The 14,698-nt window shown below is 39.5% G+C and overlaps 1 protein-coding gene across 1 annotated transcript in view; it reads right to left on the bottom strand.

The window, feature by feature from the left end:
- The window catches only part of LOC135464538 (low-density lipoprotein receptor-related protein 1-like), a 187,374-nt gene that overhangs the window by 48,343 nt on the left and 124,333 nt on the right, over positions 1–14,698 (bottom strand). The window contains 20 exon segments of the mRNA XM_064741962.1: positions 24–216; positions 2,407–2,611; positions 4,041–4,218; positions 4,537–4,770; positions 5,506–5,628; positions 6,154–6,278; positions 6,914–7,013; positions 7,016–7,102; positions 7,105–7,183; positions 8,560–8,669; positions 9,086–9,157; positions 9,160–9,198; positions 9,201–9,218; positions 10,880–10,985; positions 10,987–11,015; positions 11,638–11,742; positions 11,966–12,247; positions 12,785–12,897; positions 13,454–13,550; positions 13,553–13,630. Coding sequence (XP_064598032.1) covers positions 24–216; positions 2,407–2,611; positions 4,041–4,218; positions 4,537–4,770; positions 5,506–5,628; positions 6,154–6,278; positions 6,914–7,013; positions 7,016–7,102; positions 7,105–7,183; positions 8,560–8,669; positions 9,086–9,157; positions 9,160–9,198; positions 9,201–9,218; positions 10,880–10,985; positions 10,987–11,015; positions 11,638–11,742; positions 11,966–12,247; positions 12,785–12,897; positions 13,454–13,550; positions 13,553–13,630 — 2,373 coding nt within the window.

Here is a 14,698-nt window from a genome sequence, read left to right as displayed (position 1 = left end):
ATAAAATAAATAATCAAACTTACAGTTGTTCACATCTTCTCCCACAGCAATGATGGACATTGGCTGCCGCTGTGTCCCTTTTCGAAGGTGTGTAATTCCGGAGCCGTCAAATTTGTTTGCTCTCAAGACGGCACGCAGAACCCAATCCGTCCAGAAAATAAAATCTCCGTAGACAGCGAGGCCAAACGAGTGTTGTGGAATGGACGTCAGAATAACCTTAGCAACATACAAACCAAGCTTTAATACAAGAATGGTGGATGTATGGTTTTTTGTTTGTTTATTTATGTCATTGTATTTCAAATTGAAATCATGATTTTTTTTTTCACCAGTATAATACTGATACCTTTATGGGAAGAATTTAGAGCAAAGCCCAGAGTAATCCTGCATTTCTATTTGGAAATTATTTTCCTCATTATATATCAATCTGCAAATCTTCTGACTTGTTTCAGTTTACGCAGCTACATGTATACTGTACACAGATTTTATCTTACAGGCAACACTAATTTTACTTTGTGTTTCACTAGTGCTCCAACACTAAAAAATACAAAAACTGGAAAAAAAAAATAAAACCGAAAATATGACTTTATCCTTTTGTCCGAGCTAGATGCTATATGTTTTTATGATTTTCCTATTATTTTTTAAGGTTTTCTAATCAAGTTCACGAGGAAAAATTGCTGGGACAGTCCGCATTGTCCCACAAATGAGATGAATTTTTTTGTTCAGGCGTTCCCAGTATGTTCCTACTGTGTGATGTCAATGATGTGAATGGTGTGCCCAGTATGTTCCTACTGTGTGACGTCAATGCCGTCCCCAGAATGTTCCTACTGTGTGACGTCAATGGCGTTCCCAGTATGTTCCTTCTGTGTGACGTCAATGGCTTCCCCAGTATGTTCCTACTGTGTGACGTCAATGGTGTCCCCAGTATTGTGTGACGTCAATGGCGTCCCCAGTATGTTTCTACTGTGTGACGTCAATGGCGTCACCAGTATGTTTCTACTGTGTGACGTCAATGGCGTCCCCAGTATGTTCCTACTGTGTGACGTCAATGGCGTCCCCAGTATGTTTCTACTGTGTGACGTCAATGGCATCCCCAGTATGTTCCTACTGTGTGACGTCAATGGCATCCCCAGTATGTTCCTACTGTGTGACGTCAATGGCATCCCCAGTATGTTCCTATTGTGTGACGTCAATGGCGTTCCCAATATGTTCCTACTGTGTGACGTCAATGGCATCCCCAGTATGTTCCTACTGTGTGACGTCAATGGCGTCCCCAGTATGTTTCTACTGTGTGATGTCAATGGCGTCCCCAGTATGTTTCTACTGTGTGACGTCAATGACGTCCCCAGTATGTTCCTACTGTGTGACGTCAATGGCGTCCCCAGTATGTTTCTACTGTGTGATGTCAATTGCTTCCCCAGTATGTTTCTACTGTGTGACGTCAATGGCGTCCCCAGTATGTTTCTACTGTGTGACGTCAATGGCGTTCCCAGTATGTTCCTACTGTGTGACGTCAATGGCTTCACCAGTATGTTCCTACTGTGTGACGTCAATGGCGTCCCCAGTATGTTCCTTCTGTGTGACGTCAATGGCATCTCCAGTATGTTCCTCCTGTGTGACGTCAATGGTGTCCCCAGTACGTTCCTATTGTGTGACGTCAATGGCGTCTTCGGTATGTTCCTACTGTGTGACGTCAATGGCTTCCCCAGTATGTTCCTTCTGTGTGACGTCAATGGCGTCCCCAGTATGTTTCTACTGTGTGACGTAAATGGCGTCCCCAGTATGTTTCCACTGTGTGACGTCAATGGCGTCTCCAGTATGTTCCTACTGTGTGACGTTAGTGGCGTTCCCAGTATGTTCCTACTGTGTGACGTCAATGGCGTTCCCAGTATGTTCTTACTGTGTGACGTCAATGGCGTCCCCAGTATGTTCCTTCTGTGTGACGTCAATGGCGTCCCCAGTATGTTTCTACTGTGTGACGTCAATGGCGTCTCCAGTATGTTCCTACTGTGTGACGTTAGTGGCGTTCCCAGTATGTTCCTACTGTGTGACGTCAATGGCGTCCCCAGTATGTTCCTTCTGTGTGACGTCAATGGCGTCCCCAGTATGTTCCTACTGTGTGACGTCGATGGCGTTCCCAGTATGTTTCTACTGTGTGACGTCAATGGCATCCCCAGTATGTTCCTACTGTATGACGTCAATGGCTTCACCAGTATGTTCCTACTGTATGACGTCAATGGCGTCCCCAGTATGTTTCTACTGTGTGACGTCAATGGCATCCGCAGTATGTTAATCAATGACATCATTTCCAACTACTTCAGAAATATGCATAAACTAGAGGGGTCATTAAAATATAAAAAAAAAAAATATGAAAAAATCCTTTCAGATTTCTGCTAGAAATACACTCACCACTCTATTCATGCCATTGAAATCGCAGCGTTCGATCTTGTCCAGTCTAGCGTCTGACCAGTACAGCGACTGAGCTCTGTGGTCAATGGTCAGTCCGTTTGGGGTGCGAATGTCCGTGGTGATGATGTTCCTGATGTTCGTCCCATCCATGTATGAACGCTGGATGCTTGGGAAACGATCATTCCAATTTGTCCAAAACAACTGGCTGCAAAGCAAACGTGTGTAACGCTGTTAATGGACATAAATGTTAACGAATGTAAGAACGCTCAATGCTTGGGAAACGATCATTCCAATTTGTCCAAAACGACTGGCTGCAAAGCAAACGTGTGTAACACTGTTAATGGACACAAATGTTAACGAATGTAAGAGCGCTCAATGCTTGGGAAACGATCATTCCAATTTGTCCAAAACAACTGGCTGCAAAGCAAACGTGTGTAACACTGTTAATGGACACAAATGTTAACGAATGTAAGAGCGCTCAATGCTTGGGAAACGATCATTCCAATTTGTCCAAAACAACTGGCTGCAAAGCAAACGTGTGTAACACTGTTAATGGACACAAATGTTAACGAATGTAAGAGCGCTCAATGCTTGGGAAACGATCATTCCAATTTGTCCAAAACAACTGGCTGCAAAGCAAACGTGTGTAACACTGTTAATGAACACAAATGTTAACTACGGGCATGGTAATGCACTCACTATTAAGTACATGTAGGTAAAATTTCCACTGCCGATAAATCGACACCAGTGAAAACACAAGTTCGAGTGAGATTTGAACTCATGACTCACAGCTCTGTTGGTAGAGTGGTGGGACTGGACACCCTAAGCTGTGAGTTCAAGTCTCACTTGAGCCAGTATTTTCACTGGTATCAATTTATCAGTGTTGGGAAATATACCTGCTTGATGTATTACTTGACAATGATTGCAAAGTCACTATTAGGTAAGTGAGAAAAAAAATTCTTAATGGACATGAATTTTAACTACTGGTACAGTAAGTTACTGTAACTTACTGTAAGTAAGTTACTGTAAATTACTGTAAGTAAGTTACTGTAACTTACTGTAAGTAAGTTACTCAGTGAGTAACATTCTACAGGCACATAAATTTCAACTATAGGTATATGTTTGATGATTCATTATTCAATAACTGAGTATAAAATTCTTCAAGGACATAAATTTTAACAATAGCTAGATGTACAGTCACTCACTGCAAAGCAACAAAGGTAACATTTTTAATGGACATAAATGTTAACTATGGGTATGGTAATTCACTATCAGATAACCGAGTATAACATTTTTAATGGACATAAATGGCAACTGTACATTTGGTACCTAAGTTCAAAGCAAACTGTGAACATTCACAACTGAAGACATTTTCTGCATTTCACAGCCCAAAATTTCACAACCCAAAAAATCTAAACCAATCTGGAACGATTCATGACTCAATATTTTGCTTTTATTAAAAGCATTTTCTGCAATGGTTTAAATAAACATTGAATCACCTGCATCACTTGATGGACTTGCCATAGCACATTACTTTCTGAAGTTAATTGGGGGTAGTTAGACGATCATAAATATACAGTAAACACCTATAAGGCATGAGAAGTGTCAAGAGTTATTTCCCCTACCCCATGGACGATCCACAACTGTTAATCACAATGGCGCGAGGATGGTCCTCAGAGCGCAGCTTTACGACACGCTCCTTCTCAGAGCCTCCGTCAACTTTCAACCTTTCGATCGATGATTCGGAATAGCTGGACCAGTACAGATACTGAGTGTGTTGATCATAGGCCAGACCCTCCGCACTGCCCACCCCTGGAGGAGTAAAACGCAAGGGAGATAAGCAATGCACCCAAGAAAAAATATAACGCCACACAATTCTATGCTGGTTTTTTTTGTAATTTTTATTTTAACACTGTTAACTTACCACATTCTACTGAGGATTCTATAGAATTTTTACCAGACTATTTAATGCCTACCAAGGTAGAGGAGTTAATGGCTGCTTAAGAGACACACACATACAAAAAGGGAGACGCAGTATCACTACAAAGAATAGGATAATTGCACTCATGCATAAATTTACCACAGTGCTAATGATTAATCAAAACTTTTTAAACCTTTCAACACGCTTACTTTTACTAAGAACTGTAAAATTGCTGCCGTCAAAGTTAACTTGCTGGATGTCTCCACGCTGAATATCGCTGAAAAACACCAGCTTTTTCTTGTAGTCGTACGCCAGGCCGATCACATTCCTCATATTCGTGGCGTTCTCTATTTTGGGGATAGGAGCGTTCGGGTTGACTTCTTTTGACACTCTGACGCTCTCAATGCTAACGACCTTGGAGAAGAGGAGGAAGGCATCAAACTCTGAAAGTCAAAAGTCACAGAACTGAATTATAAAATAACTCCACACAGGACCTGATAGAGGATAAAAGTTCAAAGCCCCCTCTTGTAAAGGAGATCATAGCTACAATCAATTGTAACTCTTACAATTAAATTGTTCAGGTAGATTAAAAAAATATTAAAGTTGCACCACTTGCATGAAGTGTTGTAAAACTCATTTTTAACTGGAAAATGAAAAAAATTCTACCATTAGAGCACTCTGGACCTCAAGGCTATAAATAAACAGGGAAGTGAATGACCATTCTCTATGGTAGCCCATGGCAGGTCTTCTCCAACTTTAACACATAGGGTAAAGCATGATGGGTTATGACATGGCAAACCTCACTGCTTTACACTTTTAGTCAAGGGAATCTAAAGAGGGTATACCAGAGATTTTTGGCAAAAAATCCAACTGAATTTTTACTAATATTTTAGAATAGGACCAAAAAATTACTTTTCACAAATTATCACAGGTTAGTGTTCGAAATTGTTCCTAAAATTTATGAAGCAGGTCACATCATAACTTTTCGAAATTTAGAATCATTATCACACTATAAATAGTACATGTACGAAGGTGATACTTCCTCAAATGCAATAATTTGAGCCAGTTTTGGTAAACATAGAAAATTTGATTTAATTAGTGAATTTATATTTTTTTGCCAAAAATCTCTGGCACAACCTCTTATAAAGGCGTGAAGACTAAACTTTGAACAGTCTCACCTTTACAGGATTTACCGTCCTTGTCAAGTTTCCCGTAAGCGCACGCGCAGGTTCTGGTGCCACTGCCACGGTACAAGCACAGCTCTGCGCACCATCCATTTGTATCGGAGCAGGCATTGGACCCTGTCAAAAGATCGATAGATTGATTGATTGATTGATTGATTGATTAATGTGTACATCAGACTCTACAATTTCTCACTTACATAAGGGTGGTCAGAAACTGGAGTGTTCTGTGAAAACCTGACAAACCACCTGACTTAAAGCCAGTCTGCAAATCATTTTCTGAGTCGGTATGGGACAAAAACTGTCAAATTTTCCAAACTACCCACAATATTGACAAGTTACAGCGTTTCACATGACAAAGTTTCTCCAGTTCCATATACACTCATTTTTCAACCACCCCTGCAACCAATGTTTTGAAACACTCTGAGAGAACTACGGGGTGTAGTGAAATAATTTGGAAAGTTTTTTTAATGACACAAACAAACCATTTTTAGCTTGATTTTCATAATAACTAACCTCTTGACTTTAAACCACAGTCAGAAACAGCAAGACTGGGATTTGAACATGTGACCTGCTCTGTGACTGGCCTGATGATCGCAGCCTGCCCACACTATTATACCGCCTCTTTCAAACACTATTATTTACCTTTCTGCCTCTGTAGATCGTAAACTTTCAAATCTTTGATATCCTGCCCCAAGTTTTGCCTCATTACAGTAATCTGTGAGCCGTCAATTTTGTTTGCACGCTTGATTGAGCCCTGTAAGTCTGTCCTGTCAACAACAACAATATTAACAGCATGAAAAATAACTTTTAAATGAGGATAATTGTTTTATGCAAAATTAAGCTAAAAAAAAACAAAAAACACGAAAGATTCAATTTTTGAGGTTGAAATAATTTATATCTCCTAATAATTCAACTGCTTCATGCACATTTTCCGTCAATAGTCGAAAATGATGTTAACAGTGAACAGGGCGGCTCCAGATTAGCGCCCTTCAATCGTGTTGTTCCAGCAGACTTGTTCTGACAGCTATCACCACTGGACATCACGCCTATTTTCGCAAACAGCCCTTGACCTGGCTAATACCTAATGACATATTGGTGTCTGTTTGAAGAGAGTGTCATATCTGTAAATTGACAGCTGATATGGCAAGAAAAATAAAGCATCTGATTGGATCAAATTCCATAAATTAAACCTGTGGCCACAGGTATCATGGGTATTTCACACCTCAATTTACACAAAAATTACAAATATACACACTTATGGGCGACAGGAATATTACATTTTATTTTGCTGAAAATAAAAGCCTCATTTCAAACAAAGCTGAAATTGAGCTCCTGTCTTAGAAAAATAAACAGGTTTAAAGATTTCTTTTTGTCTCTGTTACGACAATAAAAATTGACTTACGTATCAATCCAGTAAATGAATTCCTGGAACAAGGTCAGTGATTTACAATCGGTTACATTGGTAACCAGAATTTTGCGATTTCACCATCCAGACTGCAGCTTTCGATTTTGTTCATGCGCTGGTCACACCAGTACAGCGTTTCCGTCTCATAGTCGACAGTCAGACCATTGGAGCCTGAATATCTTGTTCAATAATGGCTGTGCGATTAGAGCCGTCCAGGTGCGAACGTTCAATTTTCCCCGTTCCCCAATTCGCCCCAAAAACATGTAACTGAAATGAATCAGATAGAAATAAGGTTTATTGATTGCTGTATTTTTTTTTAACTACAAACTCTTTTTTTGCACATATTAATGAGCAACTTTCAATTAATGCATACCTTTAATTTAATTTTGGAGACAAACACTACATTGGTTAGACTTGCCAGGGTTTGACAAAACGTATAATTTTTATCAGTCAACACAGAATAATGCCTTCATAATATGCTTGAATAAACACCTTGCAAACATTCAAAAAAAAGTTGGAGAACTGCAGTACTCAAAAGTTTTTCACTTATTCCACAGGTGGGAGGACCGGGGGTACACAGATTGTTAAAACCACCAACTAACAATCTTTTTCATGTGTAACCTGCATACATAACGTGAAAATGCTGACAACTATAAATTATCATCATGGTCAGTGCAAACGGACCAAAGATGACTATTTCACACTGGGACAATTTTCCCATCATATCTGGCATGTATGTATGTCTCCTTACACTTTGTCTGACTTAACAATTCTTCAGTCATAGGACGATGAGTTGTGTGAACACATAATGCGTCTTCTTGTGGCACGGCCAGTCCCATGCCGCTAAAATGCTGTCTCCGCTGAAGTACCATGACGAAGACAGCGGACAAAACACCCATTATACAGTACTTGGCCGATTGACTGAGTGTCCTGATTGCTTACTTCACTCTAATGTCAGTCCCGATGAGAACATAATTCTACTGTTGCTTAATTCATTACGATATTCTATCATTTCTTACGACCAAATCTGACAATAATATATGTTTCACCTTAAGTCATGATCTATTTACTTATTTGACTGGTGTTTAACGTGTCATCAAGAATATTTCACTTATATTACGAAGCCCTTTACAAAACAAACAAAATCTCACACCAGCTGTGTGACGCCATGTTTCACCATTAGACTGGATTAGTTGTGATTTTTCGGACATCTGGTCTCCTCATTTTAGCCACTACTCATGTAAATGTAAGAGGAATACACAGTTGTTCACATAGCCAGTCCATCTACCCTGATTCCTCAACCTGTTCGCATTTGAAAGAGCTACCTTTCAGCGCAATTTACGTAGTTTTAATTTGATTCTGAAGACAAAACTACATTAATTGTATTGACCAATTTCAGGGCTTCACAAAAGGTATAAGTTTATCAGTCCTACTGATTTTTTTGGTTCACAATTCATTTACTGGTCACATAATCATTATTTTTTTTTTCGTGACTGTGCCAACCCTGCCACTGAAATACCTGAAATGGTGGCAGGGCCATTGCAGCGTCTGAGAACTAATCCTTATACATAAACGAAAACAACTGTTTTTTTTTCTGTCACTTCAAAATGCGTTTGCCTTACCCTTTAGCTGGATAGGACAACAATGGAACGGGGTTTGTCCATGTTGCCATGGAGAAGGACGTATCTACTGGAGCCATTGAGTCGCGCCACTTCAATCGTGTGTAAACCATGATCTGTCCAGTAGATGTTACCTGAGACCATAAAAAAGATGAAAATTCTTAGTTACAGTGTTTTCTTTTTCGTCTTCATTTAATAACATTTCCTATTTGTCAACAAAGGTTTTTCTTTGAGCAGCATTTTATAAGTTTCCTGACGGCTCAACATTTTCAGTTTTTCATCAGACAAAACGTTACATTTCTCACCGGTCAACACTTTGTAAAATTTCTCACTGACCTACACTTTAAAAGGTTTCTTATTGCCCACAACTGAAAAGGGTTCTCATGGTGAACTCGCCACAATATGCTGAAATATTGCCGATGTGGCGTTAAGCCATAATCATTCATTCATTCAATGGTGAACAGCTTACAAAGGTTCTCAAGGGAAATATTAAGGAAATGATTCTTCTCATTGGTCAGTATTACAAGCAACAGCTATTTTGATTGCTTACCTGCCATCCAATCAACAGCCAGTCCCTCCACACCACTCAGTCCATCTTTGATGATTGTCTCCCTTTTTGTTAATCTCTTTTGATCCGGGAGATTTTTCTGGAGCTGCTGTCACCCAGTATATGTAATCTTCCTCTGAAGAAACAGAAAAACAACAACAAAAAATTATCATAAAATTTTAGGTACTGGTACTAATGATTTTAATTTCATATTAACATCCTTTTATTCCATGTGTATGCCGGCCGTACTCCGGGTGGTATCATATAGTTGCTGATCGGTACAAAGTGTTCCCTAAATGACCTTAAAAAATAGCCCACAAAAGATCATTTTTGGTGACAGATAAATGTCATGAGATATTACTTCTGGAGCTAAAATTTACATTTTCCCAGCAGGAAATCATCCTACCATCAAACACCTCTCAAAACACCTTTCTAAAGTCAATAGAACTCCAGAATAAGGGAAAATAAGCAACTTAGCCATAGACAAAATTTAGGTTGAAATTACATCTACATATAAAAAGCAAACAAGAAGAGAAAACAACAAATAACGCAACCCCTGCAACTGTCCCGACCAGCAGGAGGAGGAGGAGGAGGAGGAGGAGGAGGAGGAAGAGGAGTAGGAGGAGGAGGAGGAGGAGGAGGAGGGTGGCAGGAAACGCAACAGTAGCTATGAGTCTGGCTAAACTTTATACTGGATAGCAGCCACAGATTTTTGCCAGAATATGAAAACAAAACAGTCTCATTTCCGATTTTCTCCTATCTTCCCCCATCTCTCCCATGTTTATTTTGTTAGAACAGGGCGTCTCAAAGACAGTGAGACACCCCACTGGATAAACCTATGTTAGCAACTACACACAAGAACAGCATTTATTTATTTATTTATTTGATTGGTGTTTAACCCCGCACTCAAGAATATTTCACTTATACGACGGCAGCCAGCATTATGGTGGGAGGAAACCCACGACCATCCGCAGGTTGCTGGCTGACATGAGAACAGCAAAAGGTCAGCTATCACATGCAAGTACTACGCATATGCTGTGATGCTGCAATACTGTGCACAGACTAAGTGCCAATGATACTGCCAAATGGTACGGGGCTACTTTCTCAAAACTCCGAAAATCAGTTTTTCATAACTTTTCCGGTAAAACGTGTAAAATGGTCTTTTATAAAACATAATTTACGAAAAAGTTAAGGGAAATATGTAAGAAACTTTGTGACAAGTGACCCTAGAAAAATATAACAGCCCAGTTTTCAGACTTTCTAATCTGTACTGAACAGCTAAAAGCATTTAGTATGAGGTCACAAACTTGCTCAGTATGTATATGTGTACATAAAGCTTGATGTTTAAAGCCATACTTCGCAATTTTTCAATCATATCACGACGAGGAGTCATTAGGCGTTTGTACACGTACTGTGTCTTCTTGTGAAGGGGGAGTCCGTGCCGCCAGTTTGAAGCGGTGCTGCCACTGAAGTATCATGCGGATGACACCTGACATAATTTCGACACGGGCAAGCAGTCCTGATTCCTTGATCTAATCCCTCAGTACTCTCAGGCAGCAGCCAGTACCATTTTTTTGGTAAAACCCGCCTGGGGTTTCATCTCACGATTTCAAGGTCATTAGGGCACCAAAGCGGTCACCTTATTTGTGTTTATTCATGAAAAAATATCCTCTCACCAATGGGTATAACTGTAAAAATGGCATGTATGATGAACAAAACTTGGCCAGAGAAGGGATTTGAACTCTTGACTGTAAACGGGTAACACGTAATACCCACGAGAAGAAAAGAGAAACTTACTGGCATAGAAATCCACTGCACTGGCCATGTTGATCTTGGAGATGGGAGGTAACCCTTCCAGCACTGTGTCAGTCGGGTCGAGTGAGATGCCCTGAATCTTGGTACCAGAAGGAGTACATCAGGAAAGACTTGATACCTGGAGGAAATAAAAACCAGAATGATAATTTGATACCTGGAGGAAATAAAAACAGGTATGATGTTTTGATACCTGGAGGAAATAAAAACAGGTATGATGTTTTGATACCTGGAGGAAATAAAAACAGGTATGATGTTTTGATACCTGGAGGAAATAAAAACCAGAATGATAATTTGATACTGGAGGAAATAAAAACAGGTATGATGTTTTGATACCTGGAGGAAATAAAAACAGGTATGATGTTTTGATACCTGGAGGAAATAAAAACAGGTATGATGTTTTGATACCTGGAGGAAATAAAAACAGGTATGATGTTTTGATACCTGGAGGAAATAAAAACCAGAATGATAATTTGATACCTGGAGGAAACAAAAACTGGAATGATATTTTGATACCTGGAGGAAATAAAAACAGGTAGGATAATCTGATAGCTTGAGGAAATAAAAAACTGGTATGACAATCTGATACCTGGAGGAAATGAAAACCAGTATGACAATTTGATACTACAATGAAATTAAGAACAGTCATGATCATTTCATCTTTGACTGATGAAATTTCATACTTTTTTGTTTCTTTGTTTTCTGCAAAATGGGTAATCTTAATCAATCTGATATGACCTCACCTGTGCAGTTTCTGTTGTTTGCCATGAGCTGATATCCCGCAGTGCATTTACAAACCCTCTGTGAGGCCCGTACAGGTAGGCACAGCTGGGCACACCTCCATTGTCCTTAGCACACTCGTTAGTAACCTGTGAAAAGAATTTGCTTATTTACATAATGAGTTATATCCCATCATACAAGTGAATACCTTAATTCTTCCACCTCTGCAACCTCCTCTTTAGTGACACAAACAAATCATTTTTTTACTTTCTTAATAAATGCATGAAAAAAGTGTTTTAGACATTAGAAAGGTGAAGATTAAGAGTAATAAAATTCCACCCAGAAGCTCACCTGAGCTGCGCCCTGTAGGGTCGTACACCCGCATGGCCTTGACCCCAGGTGTGCTGTCACGGAGAGACTTGAAGACCATGTTGGTCATATCCAGCTGGCCAATCAGGTCCTTGCCGGCCACAAACAGGCTTTGTCCATACACGGTTATCGTGACGGGGTCAACCACATGGCTCGGGATTTTCAGCTCCCGCAGGTTTTCACCGTTGAAGTCACACCAGCTGATGTTTTTGGTTTCTTTATTAATCCAATAGAGTTTGTTGGACTTCAAGTCAACTGTAAGACCTGAAATGTCAAATTTTGATTATTGGCATTCCTCTTATTTGATTGTGTATATTTCATTTCATTTCATTTCATTAATTCATTCACCAACATACCACTTACAGAGGTTAACAATAAAAGACAATACCGGCGAGAATATAACTCCACAAAACTAATGCAATGATATACTGATAAATATATTTGCTCTAATGAGCGTGAAAAAGTGCATTTCAGAGCCATATAAGGCCATTAATTCTATGTTTACTCAGACTAATGACTTCCAGGCTGCAGCTGCTCATGTGAGAGCTAGATTCAAATATCACACATTTTTTTCTGTTTAAGATTTAAGACAAACTCAAAGAGACAAAATGAATTTTTTTACCTAAAATGTTAATAATATATTCACAGATATTTGATTCTTACATGGTACTATTTTCAAATAGAACAGGTTTAATTTAGAAGGAACAGCCATCACATTTTTATTAATTTTTACTATTGTTGAACCTACAAATTTGAATCTAAAACAGAACAACAGCACCTCGATCCTCATGGCTGACTTACTGCCTGGACTTTTGACCTTTCCTCCTGCCATGATGGTAGTAGGGTTTGTCCCGTCCATACTGGCCCGCACGATCTTGTGATCTGTGCCCCCGTCATCTGACCAGAATAAATACCTGTCAATCAAAAAACAAATACAATAATAAATAATATAAAATAACAAAATTAACATTTAAATCATACTGAATCAATGAATACCATGAAGCTCATTTATCTACACTTTACTTGTAAAGAATAATAGTGACAACTTTAACTAAACATTCTAAGGTCTGATTCTGATGAGCAGAGTTCCCACCCATGAGCAGAGTCGAAGTTCCCACCCCTGAGCAGTCAGAGTTCCCACCCACGAGCAGTCAGTTCCCACCCATGAGCAGAGTCAGAGTTCCACCCATAAGCAGAGTCAGAGTTCCCACCCTTGAGCAGAGTTCCCACCCATATTCAGATTCAAAGTTACCACCCATGAGCAGAGTCAGAGTTCCATAAACCACCCATATGGAGATTAAGGGATACTTACTTATCACCGTTTTTTAAACATATGTAATACAATATTTAACCTTGAAAAATCTGCTACCAAAAAGTACTTTTCTTTTTCCAAAGTCAAGAAAAATTTCAAGGAATTCCAAGAGCTGGGGGAGCCCTGTAGTAAGAGACACAGAGAGTGTTATAACTCACCCTTTTTCTGGATGGACTGCCAGCGAGTTAGGGCTGGTGATATTGTCAGCAATCAGCACTCTTCGATATGCTCCATTGAGATTTGCTACAGATATCGTGATTCTTTTGTGCTGTTGGAGGTGAAGTACATGTTGCGGGATACCCAGTCTACAGCAAATCCTGTGGGGCTTGGAATGCCTGACAACAGTGTTAAAAATAACACACCTAAATTGACATGTTACAGAGCTTGCACACATGAATTTAAAAAAAAAAGTCACTTCCATTTCTTTCTCAAATATGATCGAGATTATTTTATCTACGTTACCAGGAAATATTAGATTTGTCATTTCAATCTGATTGATTTGATAACCATTCTGAAGTGTAGTCACAAATGTTTCACTTTAATGACGGTAAAAGTAATGGCTCACTAAGACCATCAAGTTCTCGGCCAATGAGGTCACGTGTTCAACACAAATCAATCAATCAATCAATCAATCAATCATAATCAATGAAAGCTTCCCCAATGAGCCGTCAAGTAAATCCTTTTCCTTGTTCAAAATCCTACAATAACTTTTCTTACCGAATGACTGTTTTTTTGAAGAAATCAAATAATAATTAATGAAAACAAAAATTAAACTTTAAGCTGACCAATTATCACCTGCAAACTTTATAAATCTGAAAACTTTTGAACGTAGGAAACTTGAAGCAGATTATGATGTGTAACATGTAACAGTACAAGCCAATTTGTCATCTTCACTTTGGAGGTAAAAATGACTTCAAAGTACAGTTTTCTTGTGCCCCTGTGGTCAGTCCGGAAATTAAGTTGCTTGCAGTGATAACGTCAACGATGATTCCTGTTTACAAAGAACTCTATCGGGGACAGACCGAACGGGTCTGGCTGAATAGGGGCGGGAGTGTGGAGAACAGGCCAAGAGGGGGCGGGTGTGGGGATGCGGAGGGGGCGCTAAGCTGGCCCAATTACCATGCAGTGTCTGTGTACATGTCACCTTGCCCACACATGGTGGCGACATGGTTCACTGGGCTCGGGGCACTTTGGGGGTGTTCATGAGTTCCGAGCAAGATCAACCTTTTTTTTTTGTAAACTTTCGAGGCAAAATTTTTCGTCATTTGGCACAGAAAGATAATCTTGCTTTTATAGTTCCCTTTCATGTATCCTTTATCCCCCTTTTTTGTAGGGAGTCAAACAATATGTAATAACAAATAAGAAGACTAACTGTTACCTGTATCAATGATTGTCTCAAATCC

The sequence above is a fragment of the Liolophura sinensis genome, chromosome 4 (genome assembly GCF_032854445.1).
Source record: "Liolophura sinensis isolate JHLJ2023 chromosome 4, CUHK_Ljap_v2, whole genome shotgun sequence".
Taxonomy (NCBI): domain Eukaryota; kingdom Metazoa; phylum Mollusca; class Polyplacophora; order Chitonida; family Chitonidae; genus Liolophura; species Liolophura sinensis.
The sequence above is the reverse complement of the archived record's forward strand: the minus strand, read 5'-3'. Positions and strand labels throughout refer to the sequence as shown.